Raw genomic sequence first — 26178 nt, 5'->3', positions numbered from 1 at the left:
CTAAGCCATGTCCTGTTCCACCTAATTCCTCTTCTCAACATTCCCAAGCACCTCCAGGCCATGTCTTTTCTGCAATGTAAAGAGAAGTCTCTGGAGGGGGTTTGTGCACGTCGAGCCCCACAACATGCGTGCTTTTTCTCCATGTGCCCAGCTTGCACAGGCTCGGACTGTCCTGCCTTGTGCTGAGAATCACAGGATGGGTAAAATTGGAAGAGACCTTAAAGATCCTCTAGTTCCAACCCCCCTGCCATGGGCAGGGACACCTCCCACTAGACCAGGCTGCTCAAAGCCCCATCCAGCCTGGCCTTGAACACTTCTAGGGATGGGGCATCCACAGCTTCCCTGGGCAACCTGTTCCAGTGCCTCACCACCCTCACAGTAAAGAATTTCTTCCTGATATCTAATCTAAATCTCCTCTCTTTCAGTTTAAAACTCATCCTATCACCGCATGCCCTTGCAAACAGCCCCTCCCCATCTCTCCTGTAGCCCCCTTTTAGGTAGCGGAAGGCCACTATAAAGTCTCCCCGGAGTCTTCTCTTCTCCAGGCTGAACAACCCCAACTCTCTCAGCCTGAAGAGCTGAGCTGCTCTGTCCAGAGCTTCCCCTGGAAGTAGTATCCTGAAAGCATGTCTGGACACCTCCTGAGGAGCTGAACATGGTGGGGTTCCCCTTCCAGAGAGCTCTGTGGCATCAGCAAAGAGGCAGTCTAGCACAGACAGGGGCGGCTGTAGCATGGATGACATCTGAGGCAGGTCTTGCATGGTATTTGCTTTTATGGCCATTTCCCTTCAGGGTCTCACACCTTGTTTTCACTAATGAATTCAATGGTCGTTGCAGTGCTCTTGTGAGATGGGAAAACGGTATTTTCTCCATTCTGCACCTGAGGAACTGAAGAAAATGGTGCAATAAATGTCTTGCCCAAGCTCTCCTGGGGATGTGTTGTGGATCTGGGAATGCCATTTTGGTTTCTTGTGTCCTGTGGCACATGCTCAGAAGAATACAGGGACACGGGATAAGGTCACAGGGAGAGATGGAGGCATTTGGGCACCTGTGTCTGGAAACTTAGACTCGTCCAAATTTGTGTATTGTTAATTTCTCTTGGGTACTCAGATGGCATGCCAGTGGAAAACAACTCTGGAAAGACTGCACAAAACTGACTGGCAGAATGGTGTCAGATGCGTTTCGATGTAAATAAATGGAAACTAGTACATTTATGGAAAAATAATCTAATCCACGTAAACTCAATGCTGAGCTTGTAACTGAGCTACAACTCAGGAAGGAGACTGCAGAGAAATCATTGTCAGTGCTGTGAAGTCCCACAGACCAGCGTGCAGGGCAAGCCAATCAGTCACAAAAATGTTGTGTATCTTGAAGAACAGTTTTGAGAACAAGACAGAGCACCGGCAGCATTTTGCCGCTGTATTGAAGCTCAGTGCAACCCACTTTCTCAAACAGGTTGGACGATTGTGGTCCCCACTTCTTGAGGACCTAGTGGAGATAGAAAAGGGCAAAGAAAATGATCAAGAGGAAGTAGCAGCCTCCTTACGAGGAACGGTGAAGAAGGTTGTGACTCTCTGTTTTGTAGAGAAGGTGGCCAAGGGGTGGTGTACGAGCCAGTTGCACAAGACTGTGAAGGTAAAGGGCGAGCTGAATGCAGACCTGCTGTTTGCCAAACCTGAAATGTTAGAAGCAAGGGACACTTGAGGGAGCTAGCAAGAGATTGGCTTGACACAGATAACAGAAAATCGTTCTTCACACACGGAGTGGTGAACGCTTGGTGACTTGCTGCCACAAGAGGTTGTGGTGGATCAGCAAGCTCGAAAGGGATTAGGCAGATTCATGGATGAGGAATCTGTAAGCAGACATTAAAAGGAACTGGCAAAGCTTTTCTTTCTAATATGTCTTACAAAACCGTTGTGGGTGCTGGGGGAGCACAGGGGGTGGGCTGCAAAGCATCCAGGTTTATGTCATGTCCTGCTGCTGCTGTCAAAGGCAGAGCACAGAGCTCAATGGACTACTGGACCTATGGACCCCAGAGGACACGCTTTATGTCCCTGGATTCCTTCACAGGCACATTATTAACAGGTTTAAAGAGCGATTACACTTCATTTGCATTTGATTTATTTCCCCCCCTTAAAGGAGAAGCCACTGGAGTCTGGAGACACCGAGCCCTGCCAAGGGATATTAACCTTTATTAGCCAGCCCTAGGTGAAGGGCGCATGGCTGGGAAATCACCTTCAGCAGCCTCCAAGCGTCCTTCTATGAATCTTGTTAATAGCAGCCAGGGCCCAGAGCGATTCCCTTTCTCATCATCACCTCCCTGGGTTGTCAGACTGACACTACGCAGGGAGGTCCCGGGGCTCCAGCCCGTCAGCGGCGTGAGCTCCGGACGAGCTCCATGCTGTCGTTTGCGGAAGGTGGGGATGGGGCACACTTTGAGGACTGGACCACAAAGGAAGCTGTGTCGGCTCTAATGGCAAAAGAGGACAATCATGAAGGGTCACCCCCCCCCTAGTTCTGGCTGTGTACTGCTACTCTTCCTGCTGAAGTGACTCATTGAAGAGGGGCCTCTCCCTAGTCTTCCTCAACAGGCAGTGCTGAGACCATCTGCTCTGCAGGGACCACCTGCTCTCCTCCTGGCAGGCACCTGTGTCTGCAGACTGTGGAGATCTTCCTCTACCTGAGTGGAGGCCCTAAAGTGGTGCCCCCGTGCCACGAAGAATAACATGGATGAAGTGCACTGCATTCACCGCAGCATCGCCCATCTCACCAGCTGACAGCGTAAGCTGCCGCGAGCCGCTTCTCTGTGGTGGCCGCTGGCCCACCTGCAAAGGCACGAGCGTGCCGCGACCCACATGTGCCTTCCCCATGACTGCCCAGGGTTGTTGGGAGCCCCTGTCGCTCACACAGAGATTAGGGATATTTACTTTATGGCTGTGATTACTGCTCTCCCAGAGAAAGAGCGTGATTTAGGAGACTGTGGCAGCTGGCCCGTTTTACTATGGATGTGTTAATTGCTGTCTGCAGTAATCCCCTTCCAGTGACAAGGTGTTGAATGCGAGTTACTGATGAGTAACTGGGGCTGAAAACGTCACAAGGGAGGTGATCAAAATTCAGGGGGACAGGGGGGAAGAACGGGCTTGGACAGCTGCATCCAGGGTTTTTTTCCCCTGGTACGTTTTGATTTTGCAAGGTTATATATGAAAAGCTTCCCAAGCAAGGAGAGACCTCTGTGAGCCCATTCTAGAAGGCTGGCTGCTCGACTGACAAGGCAATTTAGCCTGGGAGTTGGGGAAACAAGAGGAGCTTGGTCCAGGTCAGGGTTAGTGGATTATAGATCATTTAAATACCTTTAAAACTGAAGGGGAGCGATTGCAAAACTCAAAATGGTAAAAAGAAATGAATAGGCAAAAAAAAAAAAAAGAATAAATAATAACGTCGCCAGGGCAAAGAATCCATGGCAGCAACAGGTTTTAGAGACATCACCTCTTAAGTAAGCATCAGCCAGATGCGGCGCAGTGAGGAGTAAGTGTGTCGAGGCAGAGCGGTGATGAACTACAGCCCTTGGCGGGAGAGCGACCATCCGGCGCGCTGCCCTCGCCATCTGCTGCGTTTTGGGGGAACTCAGGCTGCTGGCAGAAGAGGAAAGGGCTGCAGAGTGCTCGGTCAGAATAGGGCATCGTGTTTAACTGCATTACTGAAACAGGCACTGTGTGGAGGGAAGCAGAGCACGTATTATCTGACAGCTGCACCATGCGTCCGTCTTTGTCAAAAACAGACCACTGGAGCATCTGGATTTGAAGCAGGTCCCACAGGGCCACACCAGAAATTAGGTTCGTGTGCAGCGCCTGCGTGTTGCTGGATTGGTTGCTTTGAAGGAAAAAAAAAAAGGAGTAATGCCAAAAGGGCTGTTTCCTGAATATCCATCAGAGGTTGCTGGCAGCTGTGGTTCACGGCAGACGTTGTCTGACTTCTCCAGTGTGCCTACCGTTTTGATACTGGAAGGGACGATGTGACCATCAAGTCCAGCCTCCGGTATGTCACAGGCAGCCCGCGGCAGGCTGTCTGCAGAGCCTCTGTTCACTCATAATGCGGTACAGCACATAGCTTTTAGGGATAGCAAGCCTCAATTTAAGAAAGGGCTTTGTGCAATAGAAAATCCATTACAACTGCAGAAAAGTGTCATCACCATCGCTGTTAAAAATCTGCACCTTGTGTCTGCTCTTCATCTGTTCTGCTTTCAGTTGCTGGGGTCTCTTCTGCTTTTCTGCCAAATGAAAGAGCCTGTCTCTGATCGGAAATTATCTACTCATGCAGGCACTTACGGACTGTGATGAAATTGCATCTTAAATTTATCTTACAAGTGAAGTTGGATTCTCTGCTTTCTTCCCGTGTAGCTGATTTTTTGTGGCGCGACGTATGTACCTGCCTTTTGATTCCTGATTTCACCACCATACTCGGGACGTAGCAGTACCAGAACTGGACCCAGTACGTACGTGTCTGTAGTACCGTACCCTTCCTTCCCTCTCTGTGGATCGTGTTCTCTCCTCCTGTGGTCCATCACGGAAGAGGTTTATTTTCAGCTTGCTCTCGACTGGACACTCTGGCCCGGTGGTTTTCTCAGGGTCGCTGCCTCGTGAAACACCGTCCAGGGCACGCACCCTGCACGCAGCTCTGTCTACAGCCAGCCTTGCTCTGTGCCAGGTGATTCCTTCTCCCAAGCCATGGTCCTTTCAGGAATGAGGTGTCTAAGTGATGCAGTATCCCTTCTTAAATATCCTCTTGTCTCTCCCCTCCCCTCTGCACCCATTTGCTGAGGAAGCATTACTATTGACTGAAGCAGCTAGTTGAATTTCACGGACTGAAATTCATCGACGTTTCAGCTTCACCCTGTCTGTCTCCAGGGTGGCCACGTTTGTGGTTACAATCAAGGCTGACTGCTTGTGGAGGTCATTTGGTTAGTGTCAGAAGCAGCCCCCTTGAACACCGAGGTCAAGGTTTCCTGTTCAATTGTCCAGCACTCAAATTCCAGCTGCTGCGAAATCCCACGCGCTCTGTGTCTGGGAAGTAGACACCTCCTTTCTCCCAACAAGGTTAATTTCTCCTCTTCATCCCTTGTCACGTCCACAGTTTCTGCAGAAATCCAGTTTATGTCCTGCCCACATCGCTTGTGCCTAATGCATTTTAGGGCTGCGGAGACGTGCGCCGTTGAAAAAACACGCGTAAATAAGACAAAGAGGTTGTGGGGGGGTGTCCCAGATGGTTCACCCAGTGAAAGCCTTCCCTCTGATGGTGTCACCTAGTCCTCTGGGGAAACAGGCCATTGTCTTCATGTCATTTTCCCATATTAACTGGGGGGAAGGGAAGGGAAGGGAAGGGAAGGGAAGGGAAGGGAAGGGAAGGGAAGGGAAGGGGGAAGGGAAGGGAAGGGAAGGGAAGGGAAGGGAAGGGAAGGGAAGGGAAGGGAAGGGAAGGGAAGGGAAGGGAAGGGAAGGGAAGGGAAGGGAAGGGAAGGGAAGGGAAGGGGAAGGGAAGGGAAGGGAAGGGAAGGGAAGGGAAGGGAAGGGAAGGGAAGGGAAGGGAAGGGAAGGGAAGGGAAGGGAAGGGAAGGGAAGGGAAGGGAAGGGAAGGGAAGGGAAGGGAAGGGAAGGGAAGGGAAGGGAAGGGAAGGGAAGGGAAGGGAAGGGAAGGGAAGGGAAGGGAAGGGAAGGGAAGGGAAGGGAAGGGAAGGGAAGGGAAGGGAAGGGAAGGGAAGGGAAGGGAAGGGAAGGGAAGGGAAGGGAAGGGAAGGGAAGGGAAGGGAAGGGAAGGGAAGGGAAGGGAAGGGAAGGGAAGGGCTGCTTGCTCTCTTTGTCATTCACTGTAATCAACATTCATCTGGGCAGGGCACTGTGCTTTCTGTAGGAATTCACGCTCTGGTGAGATGTCCTCTGGGGCCTGATCTCCTGGTAACTCCAGTCTTGCCTGTGCTCCTGAGGTCACCTCTTCCTCATAAAAGGTTGCGGATGAACTGAGACTGAGATTGCTTTATCCTGCGCTGCCTTCTCAGCCGACCTCCAAGTGTGTCGGCAAGGGGCACACAGCAGTAGTCAGTGAGGATGTGGAGGGTTGTTGCCATTGTAATAACCACTTTTGCGACAAAGGACCCATTCGAGGCAGGAAATCCCCACTGTGTGCCCAACAGTTTCAGAGATGTGTCAGTTCTGCTGCAGGGCCATTCGCACAGGTATCTGTTCTCGCAGCAGCACCTCGCACGGGCTGCAGAGAGCGCAGCTCACTCGGCAAGGGGAAGGACTGTGGAGCTTGCTGAGATTCCATCTTTCACGTTAAAGCTCAGAGATGCGTCTCCAAGACAGAGCCTGACTTGCAGTGGAAAGGCGCTGCCTTCTGTAAATATTGGCTGTGCATTGTGGTTAGGAGTGGCTGTGCAATTGCAGTGGAAACCTCTGGAACCAGATGCCATGTCTGACGAGGAGTGAATCCCCCAGCGTCCTGAAGAGACTGTCAGCTGCTGCTGTTCCTTGGGAACCCGTGATCCTCCTGTCTCTTGTCACTTAGGTGGTTGCAGCTGCATCAGGATGTATTTTGCCTTATTTCATCCTAAGATTTTTCTAGCATCATGAAGACAGTGATGTTGTCTGACTGGCAGAAGAGCTGTTTTCAAAGAGGGTAACTCAATTGTGTCTTTACCAACTCAACAAAAAGCCTGGAGTAACTGGATTCGGGATCTTTGCTCTGCTGATGAACAGAGTATCATAGAATCATAGAATCATAGAATGGCTTGGGGTGAATGGTTTTGGTCTGGCCTTGGACACTTTGAGGGATGGGGCACCCACAACTTCCCTGGGCAACTTGTTCCAGTGTCTCACCACCCTCACAGTAAAGAATTTCTTCCTAATATCTGACCTAAATCTACCTTCTTTCAGTTTCAGGTGCTTCTGCCTACACACTATAAATCTGGCAGCATCCCATTGCTGCTGGAGCAACTCATACTTTTTTTCTCTCTCAGCTTTTGCTGCCTTAGTTCCTTGGTTTGCACATTTGTCACCTTATCCCCATTGGGTAGTGTCTGGCTGACATTCTCCTGGCCACCTGAGCAGTGACCTTCCAGAAGACTGGCATTTGAGTTGGGAGATGCAGAGCACCTAATGTTTACAGGTCCTTCTGCATAGATGTGTGACATTACGTTTCCAAGTGCCAGCTCACTCAGGTTGACCCTGGTTCATCTGGCTGGAGAGTCACTTTCTTTCATTCATGAAAGATGAACGTGTAAAATGGGCCCTTTGCAGCTCCCTGCAGTGATTTCCAAAATCTCTTGTCATTTCTCATTTCTCACTTTCAAGTTCCCGCAAAAGTGATGGAGTCTGTGACATAGTCAGTGGATGGAGATTCTCCTGGTGTTTGTATGGAGGACACCTGATAGCCAGAGCTGAGCATGCAGTAGGAGAGAAAGAGTGCTGAGTTTGTGACATTGGCTGGGGTGGCTTCCCCAGGCGTTGGTTGCAGTCCCAACCTGCGACTTGCAGAGATAACCCTGCCTCTGAGCTGTGCTCCCACTGCTCTCCTGTTTGATTTCGGTGCAGACATAAGGTCTCAGCCTCCCCTCGGGGTGCTGCTAAAACAGGGGGTTAGTGCCCTGGTGAGCCTTTCAGCGGGGCAGAGATGGAGATGTGCCATGGCCACAGTCCCAATCCTGAAGTCCTCCTGGAGGACACCTCTGGCTGGTGTGGACGCTGCAGGAGGGCAGGCTAACTCCTGTGTTCCCGTCGCTGTGGGGCCACATCATATCAGAACGGGTGCACAGGTCCTGATGAATAGGGTACAAGTGCCCTCAGAGCTAGTCCCAAATAGAGACCTCTGCATGGTAGAGACCCCAGGGTGGGTCACCAGAAGCCTTCTACCATGAGTGCTGGAGTATTGATGTTGAGGGATTGCCCTGGCATGACTGGGTGGAGTTTTATGGGTGGACGATCACCACCTTGGCCCATGGCAGAGGAGAAAGAGTGATATCATTAACCAGCACCTCTACATTTCTCTCTCTCCCTTGCTATTCCAGAGCGATTACTCAAGTGACACCGAAAGTGAAGACAATTTCCTGATGATGCCACCAAGAGATCATCTCGGCCTCACTGTGTTCTCCATGCTCTGTTGCTTCTGGCCTTTGGGAATTGCTGCCTTTTACCTGTCTCATGAGGTAATGTTAAAACATCTCCTGCTAATTCAGAGCTTTGCATCCACGGACCAGCCATCACCCCACACTGGCAAGGAAAGTTCACCAAGACCCAAATGTGTGCAAGATGCTCTCCAGGGTAGTGGGAGGTGGTTAAACAGGGTAGTGTGTTGCCCACTTTGATATGTCTCTGTGATAGTGGTGGTTGTCTTGTGAGACACTTTGCTGAGGGAGGAGTCTTACAAACTCTTTTAGGTTTTAGTTGACACTGGTCAGGTTCCATACCAGTTTACGGAATGTCCAGCTAGGGGTTTTCAGTGGACATGACTTTTGAGTGGAAAACACCCCTGCTATCTCAAACATTTGGATTTCCCACTGGGAAAAACTGATCTATTGGTTCCTAAGCTGATCATCCATAAAAGCAGACCAATAACCTTCCAGAAGCAGAAAAATCATTTCTGTTCTGCAGAAGCAACTCTGCTTTCCAGGAACCATTTCCTTTCCCCCTGAAAAATTGCTTAGTCTGTTCTTCCTGTCCAATTTCAATATGGAAATATTTCTTACCAGAAAAGTGGCAGTGCTTTGGTTTGTTTCCTTCATGAGACGGGTTTTCTGGTTTCCAGCCTGTGCCTAACAATTACCTCGTGCCCTATCATTTGTTTCGACAAGTATGCCTTCGTAAGTGCCTGCAGAGTAATTATTGAGTTTCCCAGCATGACAGATAGAGTAACGTGACAGAAAAGGAGTCACACTGGAAGTCTCATCAGCGACTGCAAGGAAAAGTTCACTTATATTTCTATATACTGGTAGTAGCAATCCCTATTGCAAACTACAGTCTGTATTCCACAGCACCAGAATCATTCACCCTCTCGCCTGTCTTTCTAATCTGCCTGCTCTGAACACCTGCCAGCGCTGGCTATTTGTCAAGCCAGAGCAGGCACTTCGGATCTGAAGAATCCTAGTCTTCAATATGAAAGAAAGAGGTACAGCACTACTATTTTTTGCCTTAAACGAAGTGTCTGTCATTGAACTCGGAAGCCTCTGAGACAATTAAAGTCCGTCCAGTGGCAAATCACAGGTTTCCTTGTTAGAGTGCTGTTGATTTCTCAAGTTTGGGTCAAGGGATTTGCCTGATGATGATGATGACAGCAAAAAGTAAAGCACTGGGTGGGAGCTGCGTGCGCTTTAGTATCCTGCCGTTGGGTCCTTCCGGCAGAGCTATTCGTCAGCAGGTTCAATGGCCACGTGTCTTCCTACACACGGACCAGGCAGGACTTTTCACCAGTGCTGCAGCCAAGGAGGGGTTGAAGTTTGTCACCATTAGCAGCGTGTTTCCTCTGTGCTGGGGAAAACAGTGCGTTCATTAATTTCCCGTGGGGTAGCGTTCCTTCAGGAGGCCTGGGGTTTGCTGGCCGGTTTTATCTACGCAATGAAAGCACAGCACAGTCCAATAAAGGCAAAACAAACAACATAATTAAGTAGTAAAAAGCAGTACGGCTGAGAAGCTAAGTGTGCTGGGAGCCAGCGTAGGAAGGACAGGGCATCCACAGTAGCTGCGAACTGATCCGAGGGACCGGCATGAATCCGTAAGACCCTACTGCCTTGACAGGAGCCTAAGGAAGGTGGAAAAGGTGACACAAAGGCAGCAAAAGATGATGATATTTTGCTGAAGGCTTTAGGCCCTGGAAAATGGAAACTCAGGTGTTGGTTTGGTTTAGCATAACGATGGGGAACTGCTGAACGTGCTGCCTAAAAGTGGGAGCTGCCAGCAAGGAAGGTCAGGCAGGTGCTTCGCTTTTATTAGGTTGAGAGGCAGTAAATTAATCTTCGTTAATTGACCTCTTGGGTTCACCAAGGCAAGCTGTGGCTAAATCCAGCTGGAGGAAGGACTGCGTTTCTGAGGAATTTTGAATTCTGCTTTTCTTTTTTGCATTGGAAGCAGAATTTTTTTCTCCCCCCCCCCCCCCTAAAAAATGGTACTAATAACGCCACCCCTGCACGCTCCTTTCCTCCCGTCTCTCCTCTTAACTCTCTCCAGCAGCTGACTCAGCTGAGAACTCCTTTCCCAAGTCTCTTACAGAAAGATGTTCAAGTCCCTGCTCATCCCAGTCCAGCACAGGCGCGTCAGTCGGTCCGCTCCCCGACTTCCCGGGCAGGTACCTTCGCCGCCCGCCTTCCCCTCCAGCAGGTCCACCACTGCCCCAAGAAACCACCAGCCTTCACTGAAACTGGCACTTCTACGAAACTCCACGTCCAACAAATTGGCATTTTCCAGTGGAGAAATTAAGCTCAAATTGAGGCCAAAACCTTCTCTGGCTGGGAACTGGCTAAAATAACTGATATGAACCACCGAAATCCGCGCCTAGCTAATACCGACAGTGGTGTCGACTCATACTTTGGAGCATAAACCATTTAGAATTACGTTTTATATGTGAGGTAGTAAAACATTGCGTCCTATTAGCATGTGATTTCTATTTATATAGGTTTTCTATCTTAAACTCCTGATTAAAACTTGAGATATGTTAATACAAAAAGGTACTCTAACATTCTCACCTTCCCCGTTCCCCCTTCCCTAACAGTCTAACATTCCCCATCCTTCATCAAAAGTCAGAACTCCAACTAAATATCAAAACTCGGCACTTGGTATTCAAAACTTTTTTTGCCGTTAGTTGAGCTCTTGAAAATGTCACGTTTCCAAAAGTCTCCTGTGTAGTTCTACTAAAAAGGCCCAGTCTGGGAAAAAATTGTACCACGTAGGAACTTCAAAGGTGGTGGAGTGCTTCTTTGTGCCATAATTTAGCACTGGTGGTGAACTTTTAAAAAAAAAAAACCCAACTGGTCTCCTTTATGTGTGCAATGCATTTACAGAGGAAGGCCAGATTTGCAGGAGATATATTTTCAGTGCAGCTCGGCGCGAAGGGACAGGCGCCCTCAGTTTATTCCTGCAGCACCTGGCAGCGCGTTTGCGCTGCGTATGTCTATGTCATGGTGCAAAAAGAATTATACAAGGATCAAGGTTGTAAGGTTTCAGAGATGCTCTTTACAAATAGAAAGATTATTTTTTTCCGTAAAAGCAGCATGCTTCCTTGCAGGGGCCGCTTCTGCTCTGTGTGGGACTTGGTTTTTCCACCAAAGCTCTTGCCAATGTGCTGCTGACTTAGGGCTTCTTGGAGGCCATCTGTATCGAACGATGCAGCTGTGCAGGGTCCGCCGGCGTGGTGGAAACGAAGATGTGCATCAGGTTCAGCTGAGCCAGCAGGGAGGGGCAGTGGATTCAGAAATTCACTCCGTGAGAGCAGAAGCAGCTCCTTTCCATTGAGATACCCGATTTTCACGAGCAAGGCATCGCCCGGTGATCTTCCCATCCTGCCAGGGACGGGGCCGTGTTCTCCCGCCACGTATACCCCATCTCCCACCGCGCCTGCTTCTTCGCACCGCGAGATCGGGATGCGACTCCCGTTTGCCTCACAGGTACAAAGCGTCCTCCTGGTCACGCTGGCGTCACTCCAAGTCGTGTCCAGGTCCCCGTCTCACCTGAGGCGTCACAGATGAGCTGCGGGGGGCTTTGCGGACATGAGCCATTCAGGTGACCTGTCCGGAGGCCACTGCTTTAGGGTAACTTCTCAGGAGGGGTAACGTCTCTGAGTACGCCGATTTTTTAACAGCAGACAGTGTTCGTTGGCTAATTTTGCACTTTTCTACACACGGGGCAAGTTTTTACGCTGGCAATTTTGGGGATTAATTGCTTTCGTAACAGCTTATAGCCGAGTCGGAAGGGCTCAGTCAGAGGGGGTTTTCTACAGTTTGCAGGGAAGCCTTTGCAGAGGAAAATGTAAATGTTGTATGCCTTTCACCATAAAACTCTCCTCCACAAACGGGGTCTGATCAAAAAAAAACCTCATTGTGTTTATTTACTTGTAAATCTCCACCCTCTGGAGTTGTGCAGGTACTTCAGTTTACATTTTTACAGAAGCTTTTAGCTTTGCAGGTTGCAGGCAAGTCCGAAGCTTCCTAAGTCAGAGAAATAAGTTAAAAAAAATAATCTCTTTGTCTTGTCAAAACTGTTAAACCTATCAGACAATTTATCAGGGCCTGTCAGGATTTCTGCTTGGTGGGGGTTGATTATCCTGCAAGGTCTTTTTGTCTGAATCCTCTTTTTCTCCCTGCATTTATTTTTAGGAAGGAGAGCAATACCGCGGCACACATTTCTTTCCCTCACGTAAAAAGAAATTAATTTTCAGACACCTAAGTCTGTGCTGGTGTGAAGGAGCTTCACTTTGTACCCGCTCTCCCGTGGGACGCGGGTGGTCTTGTGGAGCCCTTCACCCCCGGGTAAGTCCCCACCAAAGCGTCCGAGAGACGCGAGCTGGGTCGGACAGAAACAGGAGTATTTACAGCACCTTTATCCATCTTCTGTGCAACCTCCACGGACCTGTGTCAGGCTGGCATAGACGTGCACCTGAAAAATCCCACTGGACACTTCTCGGCATGCTTAGGTGCTTAAAAAAGCCTCCGAACCCGCTTTCCTCCCCGCCAGGAGCAATCGCATCCCGTCCACTGCGCTCGCTCCGCGCCCTAATTACCTCTCACGGCGATCGAGGCACGGGCACCTCTGTCATTATTTCCCCGGCCCGTGGATTGCCTGAGTGGGCGCAGCTCCAAATACCATCGCTCGGATTATCTTTGAAGAAAAGTAGGGACTGCGCGCCAGGTAGAAGGATTTTCTCCAGTTTTTCATACAGACGCCAGGTATACGCGGCCAGGCGAAGGGGTAGCTTGTCCTTCCTCGTGATAACTTCCCAACCGTTTGGTTGCTTTCTATCCAGGTTTCAGAGGTAGGGGCTTTGAAAAAGAAGTGTATTTTGGCACATTTCAGTGGTCGCTGGGTTGAAGAGAGAGATAAAGTTTGTGTCCCCGCTGGGAGGGAGGGAGAAGACAGCATGAACTTAACCTTTATCAGAGACCAGAGATCAGGTGCTCAGCACACGCGAACGTATTTCACTTTCTTTGTTCACTTTCCGCGCCAGATTTTGACATCTAGACGCTGCTGAAAAGGACAGGGAAATAAGAGCCAGGTGTTATCTGTTGTTTATTCCTTAGAAATGTGGCTCATAGTCCCCACGTCAACTGGGAAAACCGTGAGACGGGACAGCGGCGTGACGTGCCACACTCCGCCAAACTGGCTGGTGGGGCTGGTAAGATCTTTCCCCGCTCTACCAGCCCACCCTGGTTTTTTCCTCCCTGCCCCACATTTCTCCATCAGAAAACAGAATATGATAGGCTATAAAAGAGTTGACACCCACAGCCATGAGCGCAGGTTTGCACGGGTGATGCTGCAATCCTTTGTGTTTGAGATGAAAAGGCACAAGCGAAAACAAAAACCTGGACTATCTTTTTGTACTTGTTATATGTGCAGTAACAGGCCAAGCTGTATGCTTGCAGGATGTGCTGGTCAGCCTTGCTAAAGCAATGCCACCAGAGCAGACAGGGGGCTTTTGCATTTTCAAGAGAGGTTTTTGATTTTTCAGCATTGCATCGTTTCTTGGACTAAGTAGCACTTGGACAGAAGGCTTGACTGTCAAAAGAAGATAAGCTTTAACCTCCTTAAATATAATATGAATAAGTCCTTTTTTTTTTTTTTTTTTGGTATCTGGGACCCGGATACCAAATCACACAATCCCTGAGTTGAAGCTGGGCTGGTGCTTCGGGTCACGCAGCTGGGCTGCAGGGTACCGGCTGTGTCCTGGGGCTACGCAAAGCCTTGAGCGGTCTGGGCTGATCACTTAAAAAGCAAACCTCTGCGGTCTTGGTCTGGCTCTGTGAGAGCAGGCACATACAGGCACCCTTCTGATGATGTTTCGTAGGCTCTGAGCTGTAAAAGGTTATGGACAAAACCTCCAGACAATTAAACTCCCTGGTGTCAGGAATTAGTCGAGATAAGTCAAAATTGGTTCCTCCTCACGTGGAGCTGCTAAGGAACTTTTATGGCAGAACTCATCCCAGCAGAGCTCTGCGCCAATGTCTTGCTGAGGTGGCCAAGGGCTGACGGTATGGCCGCTGTCCTTGCGTGAGAACCCCGGCCCTGGGAGGTCCGTCGCTCACCAGCCTGTGTCCCGGTTGCAAGGTAGATGGCGGACACCATGACTTCTGGGTTCCTCTGAGTCTGTTTCAGTCTTAATAGCTGATGAATATAGATTCTGTTTAGTTAATATATACTATTTCTTGGCATGCCAGCTCTTCAGATGGTGGGAATTGTTCCCCCTTTACTCACTTCTGTGTGGAAGATCTGGTTAGCCAACTCTGTCTTACCAAGGAGAGGACCAAGCCAGGGACTCACACAGAGGGACAGGTCCTCTGACCGATGCTGTGGCAGTCCATGACTTCACCCCTACGTGCCTATGGCTCTCAGACCCTTGTGTCACAGGACTTAACTTCTCGCCGGGATGAGCTGTACGCTCTGGGACTTTCCCTCAGGGATCACCTTAAGAAAGAGCTGAGTTCTTCCAGCCACATTCATAACACAAGAATAGCTGTGGAGGACTGGCTTGTTAGATTTCAGGCCTGAAATTTGGCAAGAGGTTGAAACCACTGAAAACAAGGTTTTGTATGCGGAAACGTGGGGCAAATGTTGCTTGCAAACTGCTCGTACAGCTCTGCTTGCAAACTGTCTCTCTGTATGAGTGCGTATGTGTGCACTCCTGTTAAAACACAGCGCTTGCAAGGATAAGCACTTCAAGATCATCGAATGACACCATAATTTTAGCTACCACAAGACAGCTGTCTTGTACTTGCATATGGCTCTTCAGACGTACATATCTTGTGCTTTGACTTGCATCGGTACTCGAGCCTAGGTCTGAGGAGCATGGCCTGCACTGATTGCTTTTAGCTGGTGGCTTTCACCCCTTTGTCCACGTTGGGGTTAGGGCAGGGGCTGCCTGTGTGTGCCCCTGGCATCCTGCCCTTGGCAGGTCTGTAGACACGGCTGACGCTAACCTGGAGGTGGGTCTGCGCCAGGGCAGGGAGCAGTGCTGGGCACACTGGTCCCCCTGGGCTAAGCAGCATGAGTCGGTCCATCAGCAACAGACACAAGCCCAGTAAACTGCTGACCATGCGCTTTCATTAGACACAGAGGTAGAGTATGTTACAGGAAAATATGTCATGGCAGATCCAGCAGCCCGAGAGGGGCGAAGCTGCTGCCACTCTGTGCCCCCAGGTCCACCCAGCAGCAAGGCTGAAGGTGCCCTCCCAGCAGGCACACACAGACAGAGCACACGCATACACCACGTGTATCACACATTTACGTATATGCATGGCTGGCCACGCAGGTCACAGAAAGAGCACACAACAAATGTAGACATCACCAGCAGCCTCCTCCTCCTCCTCTCTCTCTCTCTGGGCAGGATGGAGGTCCCCTTGAATACCTGTCCGTCCGTCCATCCATCCATCCATCCATCCATCCATCCATCCACCTATCTACCTACCTACCTCCCTCCCTACCTGTCTATGCACACATAAGCACATATATAGACATCTGTGCAACGTCGATCCCTCCAATACCTGGGCTCAGGCACCCAGTCTGCCCAGTAGCGAGACTGAGGATCCCTCAGCCTTTATGAGGAGGAATAAAGTGCATCGAGGATGGGGAAACTGAGACCGGGAGAGAGGCTGTGATGACCAGAGCTAATTTGGGAGGGCAGCGTGGCATGCAATTGCTTGGGTAGGGCCAGCTGACTCCTCCTCCAGGCAGGTCTTGCTTGAAGAAAGGCGTGTTAGAGATTTCCCCTGTTAAGAAGGATTAAATGTAAGATTGCATGAATACCGCAAGGGACTTCCTCTGCCACTGTGGCTCACGTGAACGTGTCCATGAGGCAGGTGGTTCCAGCTATGGGCACCGAATAGGTTGGTATGATAACCTCTGTCCTAACTCGGGCAGCTTTGTGTGGGGCTGGAGCTCTCCCTTGTCAGCGAGTGTCTCTGTGTGGGCTCAGAGTGAAAGGCAAAAGCCGGGAGGAGAATGCCCCAGGCCAGCTGACCCCATGGGGCGTGCGGAGCACGGGCACGGCCAGGGCACGGCCAGGGCTGCACTCACGAGGGCTGGTCTGCGGAAGGTGGCTGCTGGCTGCCTGTCCACGCTCCTCCCCTTGCTCCCGTCAGGCAGATGGCAGATTTGCCGGGCAGAGGATGGAGGCAAATGCTGAACAGCACAGCCTGTGCCGGCATAAAATAACATGGCTGCTGTTCTCAACGTGGTACAGAGAGAAGCTACCTGCTGAGATAGCCAGGAACACACGTCGCTGTGTGAGAGCGCTGGGTCTCTTGTTCTTGGAAGAGCATCTCCGAAATGGATGTCCCTGGCGCCCGGTTAGGGACATTTGGGTGATATCCCTTGACTTTGCAATAAGCTTGTCACGTGGTTTGGTGTATTTAGGGTCTGCAACTTCTGCTGCTTTCAGAGGAGAGGGAAAGCCCAGTCCCGGAGGAGTGGCAGAGGATGTCTCGTGGCCCTTTGATTCCTCGGGGTCTGCCTCAGGCCATGAGAGCCGCTCTGAAGGGGGGGTTCATTACCTACCAGCACCTCTAATTCTCTGCTTCCCAGGCGGGAGCTGGCTCCCAGCCGGCGGTTGGAGCGCCTGTAGGCTTTCCTCCTGCCGACTTTTCCCTTCAGGGTAGACACCTCCTGAGAACAGAGGTGTTTGTGCATGCAAGAAAACGGACATTTAGAGTACGTTGTGTGTCAGCAGCTGCTGAGTTCATGGGTGAGGTCTTGGGCCAGGGGACTTTATAAGTGTCTTGTATAATTTCCTCTTCATTCCTCTTTGTCTTTTTGATCTTGTGGTCGCATTTCCAATTCACGAACTACAGCTACAGAAAGGGATTAGATTAATGAATGGCCTGATTGCTTTAGTCCTTAAGCTAATTTTAAATAATTGGAAAGGTAGCTCACAAATAACATTCCCTGGAGAGTTTAATACATTATGCAGGTGTTTCATTACAAGGAAGTTTTGGGACGGAAGAGAGACCAATTCAAAATGTTTGAGGAGGTGAGGGGTCTCTTTTATTAGCAAGAACATCCTGAACAATGGCAAACTTTGTACATGAATCGTTCTGTGCCAGACATTTATGCCTTGCGCATCATGCTGAGCCAGCCAGAGCCCAGGGACGTATCGATGCTGCCATGCTCCAAGGGTATAAAACGTTATTCCTTCCTGGCCTCCTCTTTTCATCCTGCTGTTACTTTTTGTTGCTCATCTATTGGCTCATTATTTCACAGGTTTACGAGACAGCGAGGATTGTTTCAGCGCAGAATGATGGGCCTTCAACAGGTTATTTGCGCGGCTGCCACTAAGCTTGGCGTGTCTGCAGTAGTCACAAAATCACCCGGAGGCCAGTCTGGTGTGGGCATCTGAAGGGCAGGATATCTTCCACATCAATTGATCAGGGGGCTCGGGCCCCCTGACATTTTGGCAGTTCTCACTAAGTTTAAACAATTTTTTAGTCTTAGGCAGTGGTTTTTTTGGTGTTTTTTAGCTTAGACGGCAAGGATGCACGGAGTTAGAATTGTTAGCAGGCATATGGAGGGGCTTTTGTCAGAAATCCTCACGTGCCCCAGCTAAGTACTTGATTTTTCAGATCTGCAAAGGTGGAATGTCCAGGAGGTATTATATTCCAGGAGAGGACGCAGAAGGAGCATGCTCCCAGTCCAAGGGCAAAACCAGGGCACATGATTTTGCACCTCCCTAGCAGGTCGCCTTGCTGAGAGAGGCATGAAAAAAGAAGAGTCCCATTGCAGATCTGGGAATGGCACGTGGTGCCCCCGACCTGGCCATCCCGGTGTCTGCTGCAGTTGTCAGAAAAGCCGAAAAGCTTTGGATGCTGCCTCAGTGTCTGATTCAAAAGCCTGGCTCCTCACATCCAAGGTGGTAAATGACCTCCCTTGAATTCCCCTGTGGCAAGGAGAACAGCGTGTGTCTCTAGAGTAGTTCTTTGGGTGCTGTTTATGTACCAGACCTTTCTTTCATCTCACGCTGCGACAGCAACCGAAACAAAAACAAATGAGAGGCGGCACACACATCTGAAGTTTAATGTATGCAGCAGCAAATGAATGGATGTTTTCAACAGCAGAGACTTAAGGTTAACCTTTTATCGGCCTGCAGAATACCCAGGTATTTTTTTTTTTCTTCATCTCAGCGATCAATATCATGCACCAGAGACCCAGGGCTATATTCGAATCGTGAATATACGGCGTGCTATCTCTCAGCAGCTGTTCTGGCGAGGGCTACTCAATTACTGCTTTGTTTGGACGCACAACAAAAAGTGAATTGATCACTTCTGATTACAATCTACAGATCTCTTTCAAACGGGCTGCAGAAAAATACTTTGAAGTGAAGGCTTGAGTCTAGTGATCTAGGCACCCAAAGATGCCTGCCAAACGATTGCAACTCCTCATTGAATTGTCTGACTTCCCAGCAGCAGAAAAGAAATGAAGTTTTTACGTATTTGGGATGAACGACAAGAACCAGCTGAAAAGGAAGGGACTGGGACCTACCTGCAGCTGTGCAGCTTGCGCCTAGAACGGGGCACTGCATTTTCTCCAGCAATGATGATACCCTTCAGCCTAAAATAAATACCGGATTACCCGCTGTATCAAAACAGATGCGTCTCAGGACCCACTGCAAGGCAGAACCTGGGAAAGGAACGCAGCTGTAGTGTAAACGGGTGCGATATCTGAGATCGGAAGGGAGAAGGCTCTCTGTTTTCCGCCGTTGTGCCTGAGCAGCGTGCACCCCTCCCCGGGCGGTTACGTGCTGAGCTTTTCCTCCGGAGCAAACGGCTGCTAGGGCTGTCCCGGCAGTGAGCTGACAGACTTCCCCACTGAGCGCAAGGGTCTCGTGGAGCGAAAACTAAAACATATAAAGAAGGCATACCGTGGGACCCCTGGAAGGCAGCGTGGTAAAAGATAGGTTTTCTGTTGGTAGTGGCAGCGCCCAGGGGGACCTCTGTAAAGCTAAGCTCTGTGCCGGCCAAAAAGCTTGAGAGGCGGCAAGACCGACAAGAAACAAGCCTGTCCCATTAAAGCAGATGGAGAGATTGCACTTTGTTCCCATGACTCGGGACAAAATATTGAGCCCAGCAGGAACAGTCTCCCTGAGGCAGCCACTAGAAATTGGGGCTGCCGAGGGCACACAGACGTACAGGTACTCTCCTCCTCCAATAGCTCTGGCCTCCATCTGTAGCAGTCTCAACCCTACCTCTTACCAGTGGCACACTGTTTGCAGCCCTTGTTTCACTTATGCCTGAAATGGTTGAAATCTTTCTCTAAGAAGTGAAAGATTGGTTAATTATCTAATATTATTGCATTGTTCCCAAACGCTGTTTCCTAATCTGAACAACAGCGTTTGCTGGATGCTTTGCCTCCAGCTGTATCCACAGAGGTAGGCAGGGCATTAAAATGTACCTATCAAGACACATAATCTTAATGTACTGTTGGTAATAAAACTAATGCAGTATTTTATGTGCTTGGGGGGAAAAAACCCACTCACTTTTTCATATAGTGAAAATCTTTCTTCTCCCTTCCCCCTTGCCAGTTTAGTATTAAAATACACTCATTATGGGGCACGATGAGCAATGAATTATGAATGACATTTCTTGTATTATTTCCAAGAAGCGTGAAAGAGTCAGGGTTGCTTGGGTGAATCCAAGTCCATGCATGTTCACAGAGGGACTCGACTTCCTCCAAGAGGATGGGCAAGGCCAGAGATGAAAGAAGAGGGGTTACAGCACCAGAAAGCAGAGATGGATTTGGCAATCCCTGCTCAACCCCGTTCTTCATCCTGCCTTCCTTGGAGTGAGTACTTTGCCATCAAGTCCAGCAGAAAGGATGCAATTCAAACCAGCTCTTGCCCAGAATCTTCAGGCCCCACAGCCGAAGACGGCCAGTGGATGTTAGTGTCCACCCCAGCATCGTGAGGTCTGTCACCATGAGGGACCTCTCCTTACAGCTACTCTCTCTTGCAAGAGGCGTAGAAATGTGATGGTGGGAGCAGGAAAGACCAAATCTTTTCTTCCCAGGTCTGTTCAGGGTGCCACCTTTCACTGGGATTTGGACTTTTTGTTGCTCAGTCATCTGATGGGGGATCTCTGGAAGGAATCATGTCCTCTCTTCGCAATGGGGACCAAAAGTTGGTGGAGAATTCCCTGTCCACAGTTCAGAGCCTGGTAGCTGCCCCCAGCGCTTCGCTATGGCGAGGACGTGCTACAAAAGCTGAAGGTGCTCCTTGGCCTGATAATGGCAGACAGAGTAACTTCCAAATCCTCCCAGGTGTGATACCCCAGGAAATGGGATTTGATGTCCAGAGACATGTGGGCCTTTGAACTAATTTAAATAGTAATTGTCCCAGCCTGGGATTTCTGGATTCCATTCAAGACACCACACTCAGTAATTGTGTCAAATGTGTCCTCATTCCTTGACCTTGTCGCACAGATGGCATTGTTCTAAGCAGGTTTCTACAGACTACAACTAATTAAGCAATTAATTAGGAGCTTGCACTTACACAGAAGCTATTGTAAAGCAATAACTTCAGTGACCTTATGGGACCTTGCCACAGCATTGGTCCAAAGACTGTCCAAATTTTATTTGCTAAAGTTGTAGTGCATCCACCCGGTCTCAGTTTGAACCACAGCTGCAACAGGCTCGTGCAGCTTGAGCTGGACTCACCCTGAGCATCATCTGGGTCTTTCCTAATGTGTCTTCCAGATGCCTCACTTCTATTTGAAAGCTTTCCTTCCTTCCAGGTGAAGATCGCCTTGTTCTGCGACAGTCAGTGGATATTCCTAAATTGTGGTGAAAGCAAATTTCTTCGTTTCCCAGGGCTTTCAGTATTCCCATAATGAAAACGAATATTTAAATCACATGGCCATTGGCTCCTATTCCGTATCTCACTCTCTTCTGTGATGCTAAAACGCTAAAGCACTTTAGCATTTTTTCCCCCTTTCAACCTTGTTTCAAGACTTCAGATATTCTGATTCTAATTGTGTCACAGAAGTGATGCCTTATGACTCCCTCCCCCATTTCTAATAACTTCTGTGTTGTGTAATAACAACAAAACCATAATACACACTTTATATATCTGCTGATTGGAAAACAGATCATTATAGAGGTTTCCAGCGCCATGTAAGCACTCTGGAAAAGGAATGAGCAACATTAGTTCCCCTTCATTTCTTTATTAACAGCAAGGAATCTCAAAGTATTTCAGGGTGTTGGATTCAGCCTGGGGAGCTGGTAACATTGTTTGCCTGGTTTTTCATCATGAACTGCCATGTTCTCTGTACATTTCTTCAAGTTGCTTAGCAGAAATGTTGAAAACAGAGAAGAACAAAGTGGCATTTAAGCAAAATCCAAGGTAAACTCAAGGAGTAACTTTGCGTTGTGGCATGGGATGAGTGTCTCAGTTCGGGGTTCCTGTACTCCTGTGTGAACACACGACCCAACTCAGCCCTTGCTCCATCCACACCATGTTTAACCGGGGCTTTACAGAAGCTCCCCTTCATTGAGGTGACTGGGGTCTCAGGAGCAGAAAGGCCTTCGTTTTGGAAAGGTTATAAGAGCATTCCTGCACTTCCTGATGATGCAGGTCTCTGCGGATGATGCCTTTCTCTAGCGTCGCTTGACTCCATAACCACTGAGTACCCAGGACTCCTCATGCTTGGTCAGATGACCACTTCCAGCCTTCAAGAAAAGGGATCTGAGTAAAATTTCTCCAATGTTCATTACTGCTGTAGGTTCCTTACCTCATCAAGCAGTTGTGCCAACAGGCTGAGAGGGAACATCGGTCTTTCTGGTAGCGGGAACAAGCTGTGGTAGGAATACCACAACAACAGCACCTGCTCACTCTTGGAAGTACCTGTACTCTCCTGAAATTTGTATGGTGATCCGACCTCTAATGCATTTAATAATGGCACAGGTTTCAGTTGTGTTTCTTTATGTGTCAGTACGTAAAGCAGCAGTAAGTACCTTTGAAGGCTGCCTGTGCCTCTGCTAGATTTGGCAATGGAGGCGGCTTGTGGTACAGCTTTGCCTCAAAAAGGGTCGAGCCTCCATCTTGCTTCCTCTTCATTTGCAGAAGAAAAAAGGAGGGGCATCTACAGGACGGCTTTGGAAGTGGACCGTGCCTAAAACACTCTGGCCATGCTATGGTTGGTCTCTCTGCTGCTATCCTTGCCAGCAGGCTCTGCACACTTTGGTGTTGCCCTCTCTGCCCCTTGGGTCCGGCGCTCCTTGAATTGGAAATTTCCCATTTATTGTGGCCCGGGATAAATGAACGATCCAATCTCCAAAACCCATTAGGGATTAATTACAAGCAGAAGTTATACTGTTTTCATTAAAGCAGCACACTTCAGGCAGCCCTATCCCTGGAATGCAGGCTTAGTATCAATGTCCTTTGTACCAGGAAAGATCTTCCCAGATATAACAGAATGCGTAGAAGGGAGTAATCTGTCCTGCAGGAAGCACAAATATATTGGCACGCTCTGCTACAATTAGCTTGAAAGAGAAAACTGTGTCCTGCTGGGCGTAGTTATCCCCCTGCCAATCTGTAGCTTGAACTTAACTTTCCTCCTGTGCCATCCCGAATGCCGCTGGGGTTGGTGGGTGAGAACTGTATAAATGACAGCGCTGGAAGAGCTGGAAGGGGAACACCAGAGTGTGGCTGTGTCAGAGGGGAAATAAATCCGCCTTTCGCCATGTACTGCACACAGGAAGGCAAATGAGCAGACCAAGCCGGTGGAGCTGAGGAGCCCTCTGAGGAGTAGGCATGGCAGGGCACATCGATGGCAGCGTGCCGCTTTGCGGTGCTGAGACCAGCACGTGTCCTTTGGTGCCAGGGACCTCCCTGCTTATCTTTAAACCCCACAGAAACACGGCAACACAGATCCCATTGAAAGCCAGTGGGATTCAAGCTGCCGAGTTACTCATCAGCGTTGAAAAAGCAACCTTGTATTCATTAGCCGCTTCGCGGGCAAAAAGCGGCGAAAGCAAACCCACTGAAGATGAAAATTTTTGTTGTCTCTGGTGACCTGGCACATCAGAGAGGGCCCTCTAGAAAAGAGGGAGGAAAGAGTCAGTCTGGTGTTCGGCAGGGATTCAGGAAGGTTCCTGCGCAGCAAAGGCAATGAAGGCATTCGAACGGGTCTTTCGTGGGAGTGCAACAACCACAAGTCCAAGCCAGTTCTTAAAAAAGCCAAGAGGGTGAACAGTGGGAAGGAAGAGAAACGTCCGTCTCCTCTGTAGAGGCCAGGCTTGCTGATGCAGCCACCAGAGTCATATCTGAGGTTTCTGGCTTTAGATGTTAAAAGTTTGGCATCAAGCCTATAAATTCAGGATGCCTTTAGGAGAAAAAGGGTCAAGCGGTGGGAATCTGAACTTCTCTCAATGTCGCAGATCAGACGTGCATCCCCAGTTGGAGCTGGGGAGGCTCTGTTTTGGTTTTGAAATAGGATATGTGTGAAGATTATGTTGACTTACTGTTTGCCATAATGTGATTTGCGGGAAATAGCTGATTCCACTCATTTTGGGAAGTCAGCCAGATCTAGACCATCTCCCAGTGAGCAACGTCACAGTGAAACCTGGAGCAGCAGAGGTTCCTCTTGCCCTGCATTCACTCTTTTGTTACAGAGCCCTGCTATTATCACAAAAACTTTCCCCCCTCTCTGTAACAGCTCCCTTGCGGATTTGAGGCTGTAATATTTTTGTGACCACAAAGGAAACAGCATGTTGGAAATGATTTGATAAGGCCAAAATAATTTACCTCCTACCAAGTGTGACATATTTTGGCAATTGCTAATTAAGCTGAGAGATTGCTGTCATAGCTGTGTGCAAAGGAAAACCACAACCTCTGTGAAATCTCTTTGGCAGAATGCGCATCATCTGCCATCTCCAGTAGGAGCACAGGGTGGTGACAGTATTGTCGGCATTAAATCACCCTTCCAGTATGTTCAGCTTCTCTTTTAATCTACCAGCCCGTACCTCACCAACCTGGAATCTTCACCGTATGTGCTCGCAGCTGTTAGCAAAGCAAGTAAGATTATTCTTCCTACCAATTGCCATGTTGAGGGTCAGGGGTAAAATGTAGAAATGCCACCATGCGTAAACCCTGGCAAATACGCGAGCTGCTTGTCCTATTAGGTGTCTGGTCTGGGGACGTTTGTTGTAACGGTCAGGAGGACGCGTGGTTTCCCCGCTCCCGCAGGGGACGTGGCTCTGTACCGCTGCGTGGGTTGCTGGGGACAACCGCTTTTGCACTGGGTGACTGTGTGATTACTCAGGAGAGAACCGGGAGATGGAAGGCAGTGGTGCTACTACAAGCGGTGACGACTAGATACCCTGCCGGGTATTTATTTTGCAGAACAGAGACGGAAATGTTGTCTGGTTCGTATCTTTCCCAGGTATCCAAGTTAGGGATCCCAGAGCTTCCATTTTAGGGTGAGCAGATGGAGCAGGGAATTATACTAGGCTCGGTACAGAGAATAACCTCAAACTGACACCGTAGGCGTAAATGAATGTCAGGATAAAACTTCAGTAGTCTATATAACACCCTTTTTTCCACACAAATTTCCATTCATCCCATGAAAATAGTTTCTCAGTGCCTGCCTTGCTCAGAGGCATCAGGGAGCAGCAAGATCAGGGCCACTCCACAAGGGAAGGGGTAGAGGGAGCCAGGGGTGACAAATAAGGCAGGGCAACGTCCTTGTCATCACAGGGACCGGTCCCACAGCACCCGATTGCAGAGCCCGTTGCTGCACTCAAAGCCCCGACGACAGGTACTCACACTTCCACATTTGCAGAGACTGAAGAAATTATATATGGAGCTTGAGGTCTCCTGGAGACATGGACCACTGATTTGGGAAGGCATTCCTGTGTGTAGAGGGTACAGGTAAGGTGAGTTGTAATGTCTGGGCTTGTACAAGATGATACACATCATAAGACCTGAAACCTGCTTGGCCATGAATAGTTCGGAAGAGTTATTCAGCAACAGGAGCAAATGGCCATCACTCCTTGTAGGCAAGAGATCTGCTTGCTCTATTGCCATTTTGGCATATCCTCATACTTGATCTCGGTCACAGAGGTAGATTAACATGATGCCTTGCAGAGTTTGGTGTCTCGGTGTCTGCTTTTTTACCTTTAGCGTGAGCTTGTGAACACCCGAGAACAAACTGCCCTTTTAGCTTGAGTGGGAGAGTTTGTGGTAGGAAACCTGGAGGAGATGGGGCCAGGCTGTGCAACAACTAATGGACAAGGGGCAGCGCTGGAAGGGAGTGAATGGCGTTGGTGTGAGTGCTGCAAAGCAGCAAGGACAAAGGGAGACTTCTCTTAAGGAGAAAAAGGGAAATCTGGCCATGTGTGGGGAAAGGATTTCTGTCCAATTTGATGAGGAAGCTCTGACAACGTAAGGTAGACAAGAAGTCTAGGCAAGAGGTAATGCTTAGGTATGACATCTCTGGGGTTGGTTTATCAGCCCTGCAGCTACAGAAGCAAATATTGTGTTTATATATAGTAACTATTTACATTTATTCTCTGCACCACGTGTGTAGCAGAACCACGGAGCCTGTTTTGGGAGACAAGCAGAGAGGAAAAATCAAAGCAGCAACCTTGACACGATCTGCAAAGCTCTTTCCTCATTGCCAGCATTTTAATCACTGCAAAAGGGGCAAATCAACTAACGCAACCTGTGCTTATGGTGGAAGGCTCCATCGCCCCTCTCCTCATGTAAAGTTTCAAGGGTCACTGAGCTGTCAGGAGTGAAGGGGTAGGCTTTCAAGAGGAGGTGAATTGTTCTCCAGTATCCCTGTAGTGTCACAGCAAGCATTTCCAGGTGAAACCGCAGGTCACAGCTGGTTGCCATCGCCTGCTGCTGTGTCTTTGTCTCAAAGCCCTTCTTGTAACCCAGGCAGTGCTCCAACCAGCGTCAGAGCGTGGGAGAAGCAGAAGATGGTCAACGCTCCTCCTTCCACCA

General features: G+C 49.3%; 1 protein-coding gene across 2 annotated transcripts in view; it reads left to right on the top strand.

Moving 5' to 3' along the window:
• Positions 1–26178, top strand: part of SYNDIG1 (synapse differentiation inducing 1) — a 75317-nt gene that overhangs the window by 18838 nt on the left and 30301 nt on the right. For both annotated transcript variants that reach the window (XM_063328030.1, XM_063328029.1), the window contains exon 3: positions 8057–8194. In XM_063328030.1, the coding sequence (XP_063184100.1) occupies positions 8057–8194 (138 nt within the window). The remainder of the gene's footprint in view (positions 1–8056; positions 8195–26178) is intronic.

Source organism: Chroicocephalus ridibundus, chromosome 3, assembly GCF_963924245.1.
Source record: "Chroicocephalus ridibundus chromosome 3, bChrRid1.1, whole genome shotgun sequence".
Classification (NCBI taxonomy): Eukaryota; Metazoa; Chordata; class Aves; order Charadriiformes; family Laridae; genus Chroicocephalus; species Chroicocephalus ridibundus.
This window is presented reverse-complemented; position numbering and strand designations above follow the sequence as displayed.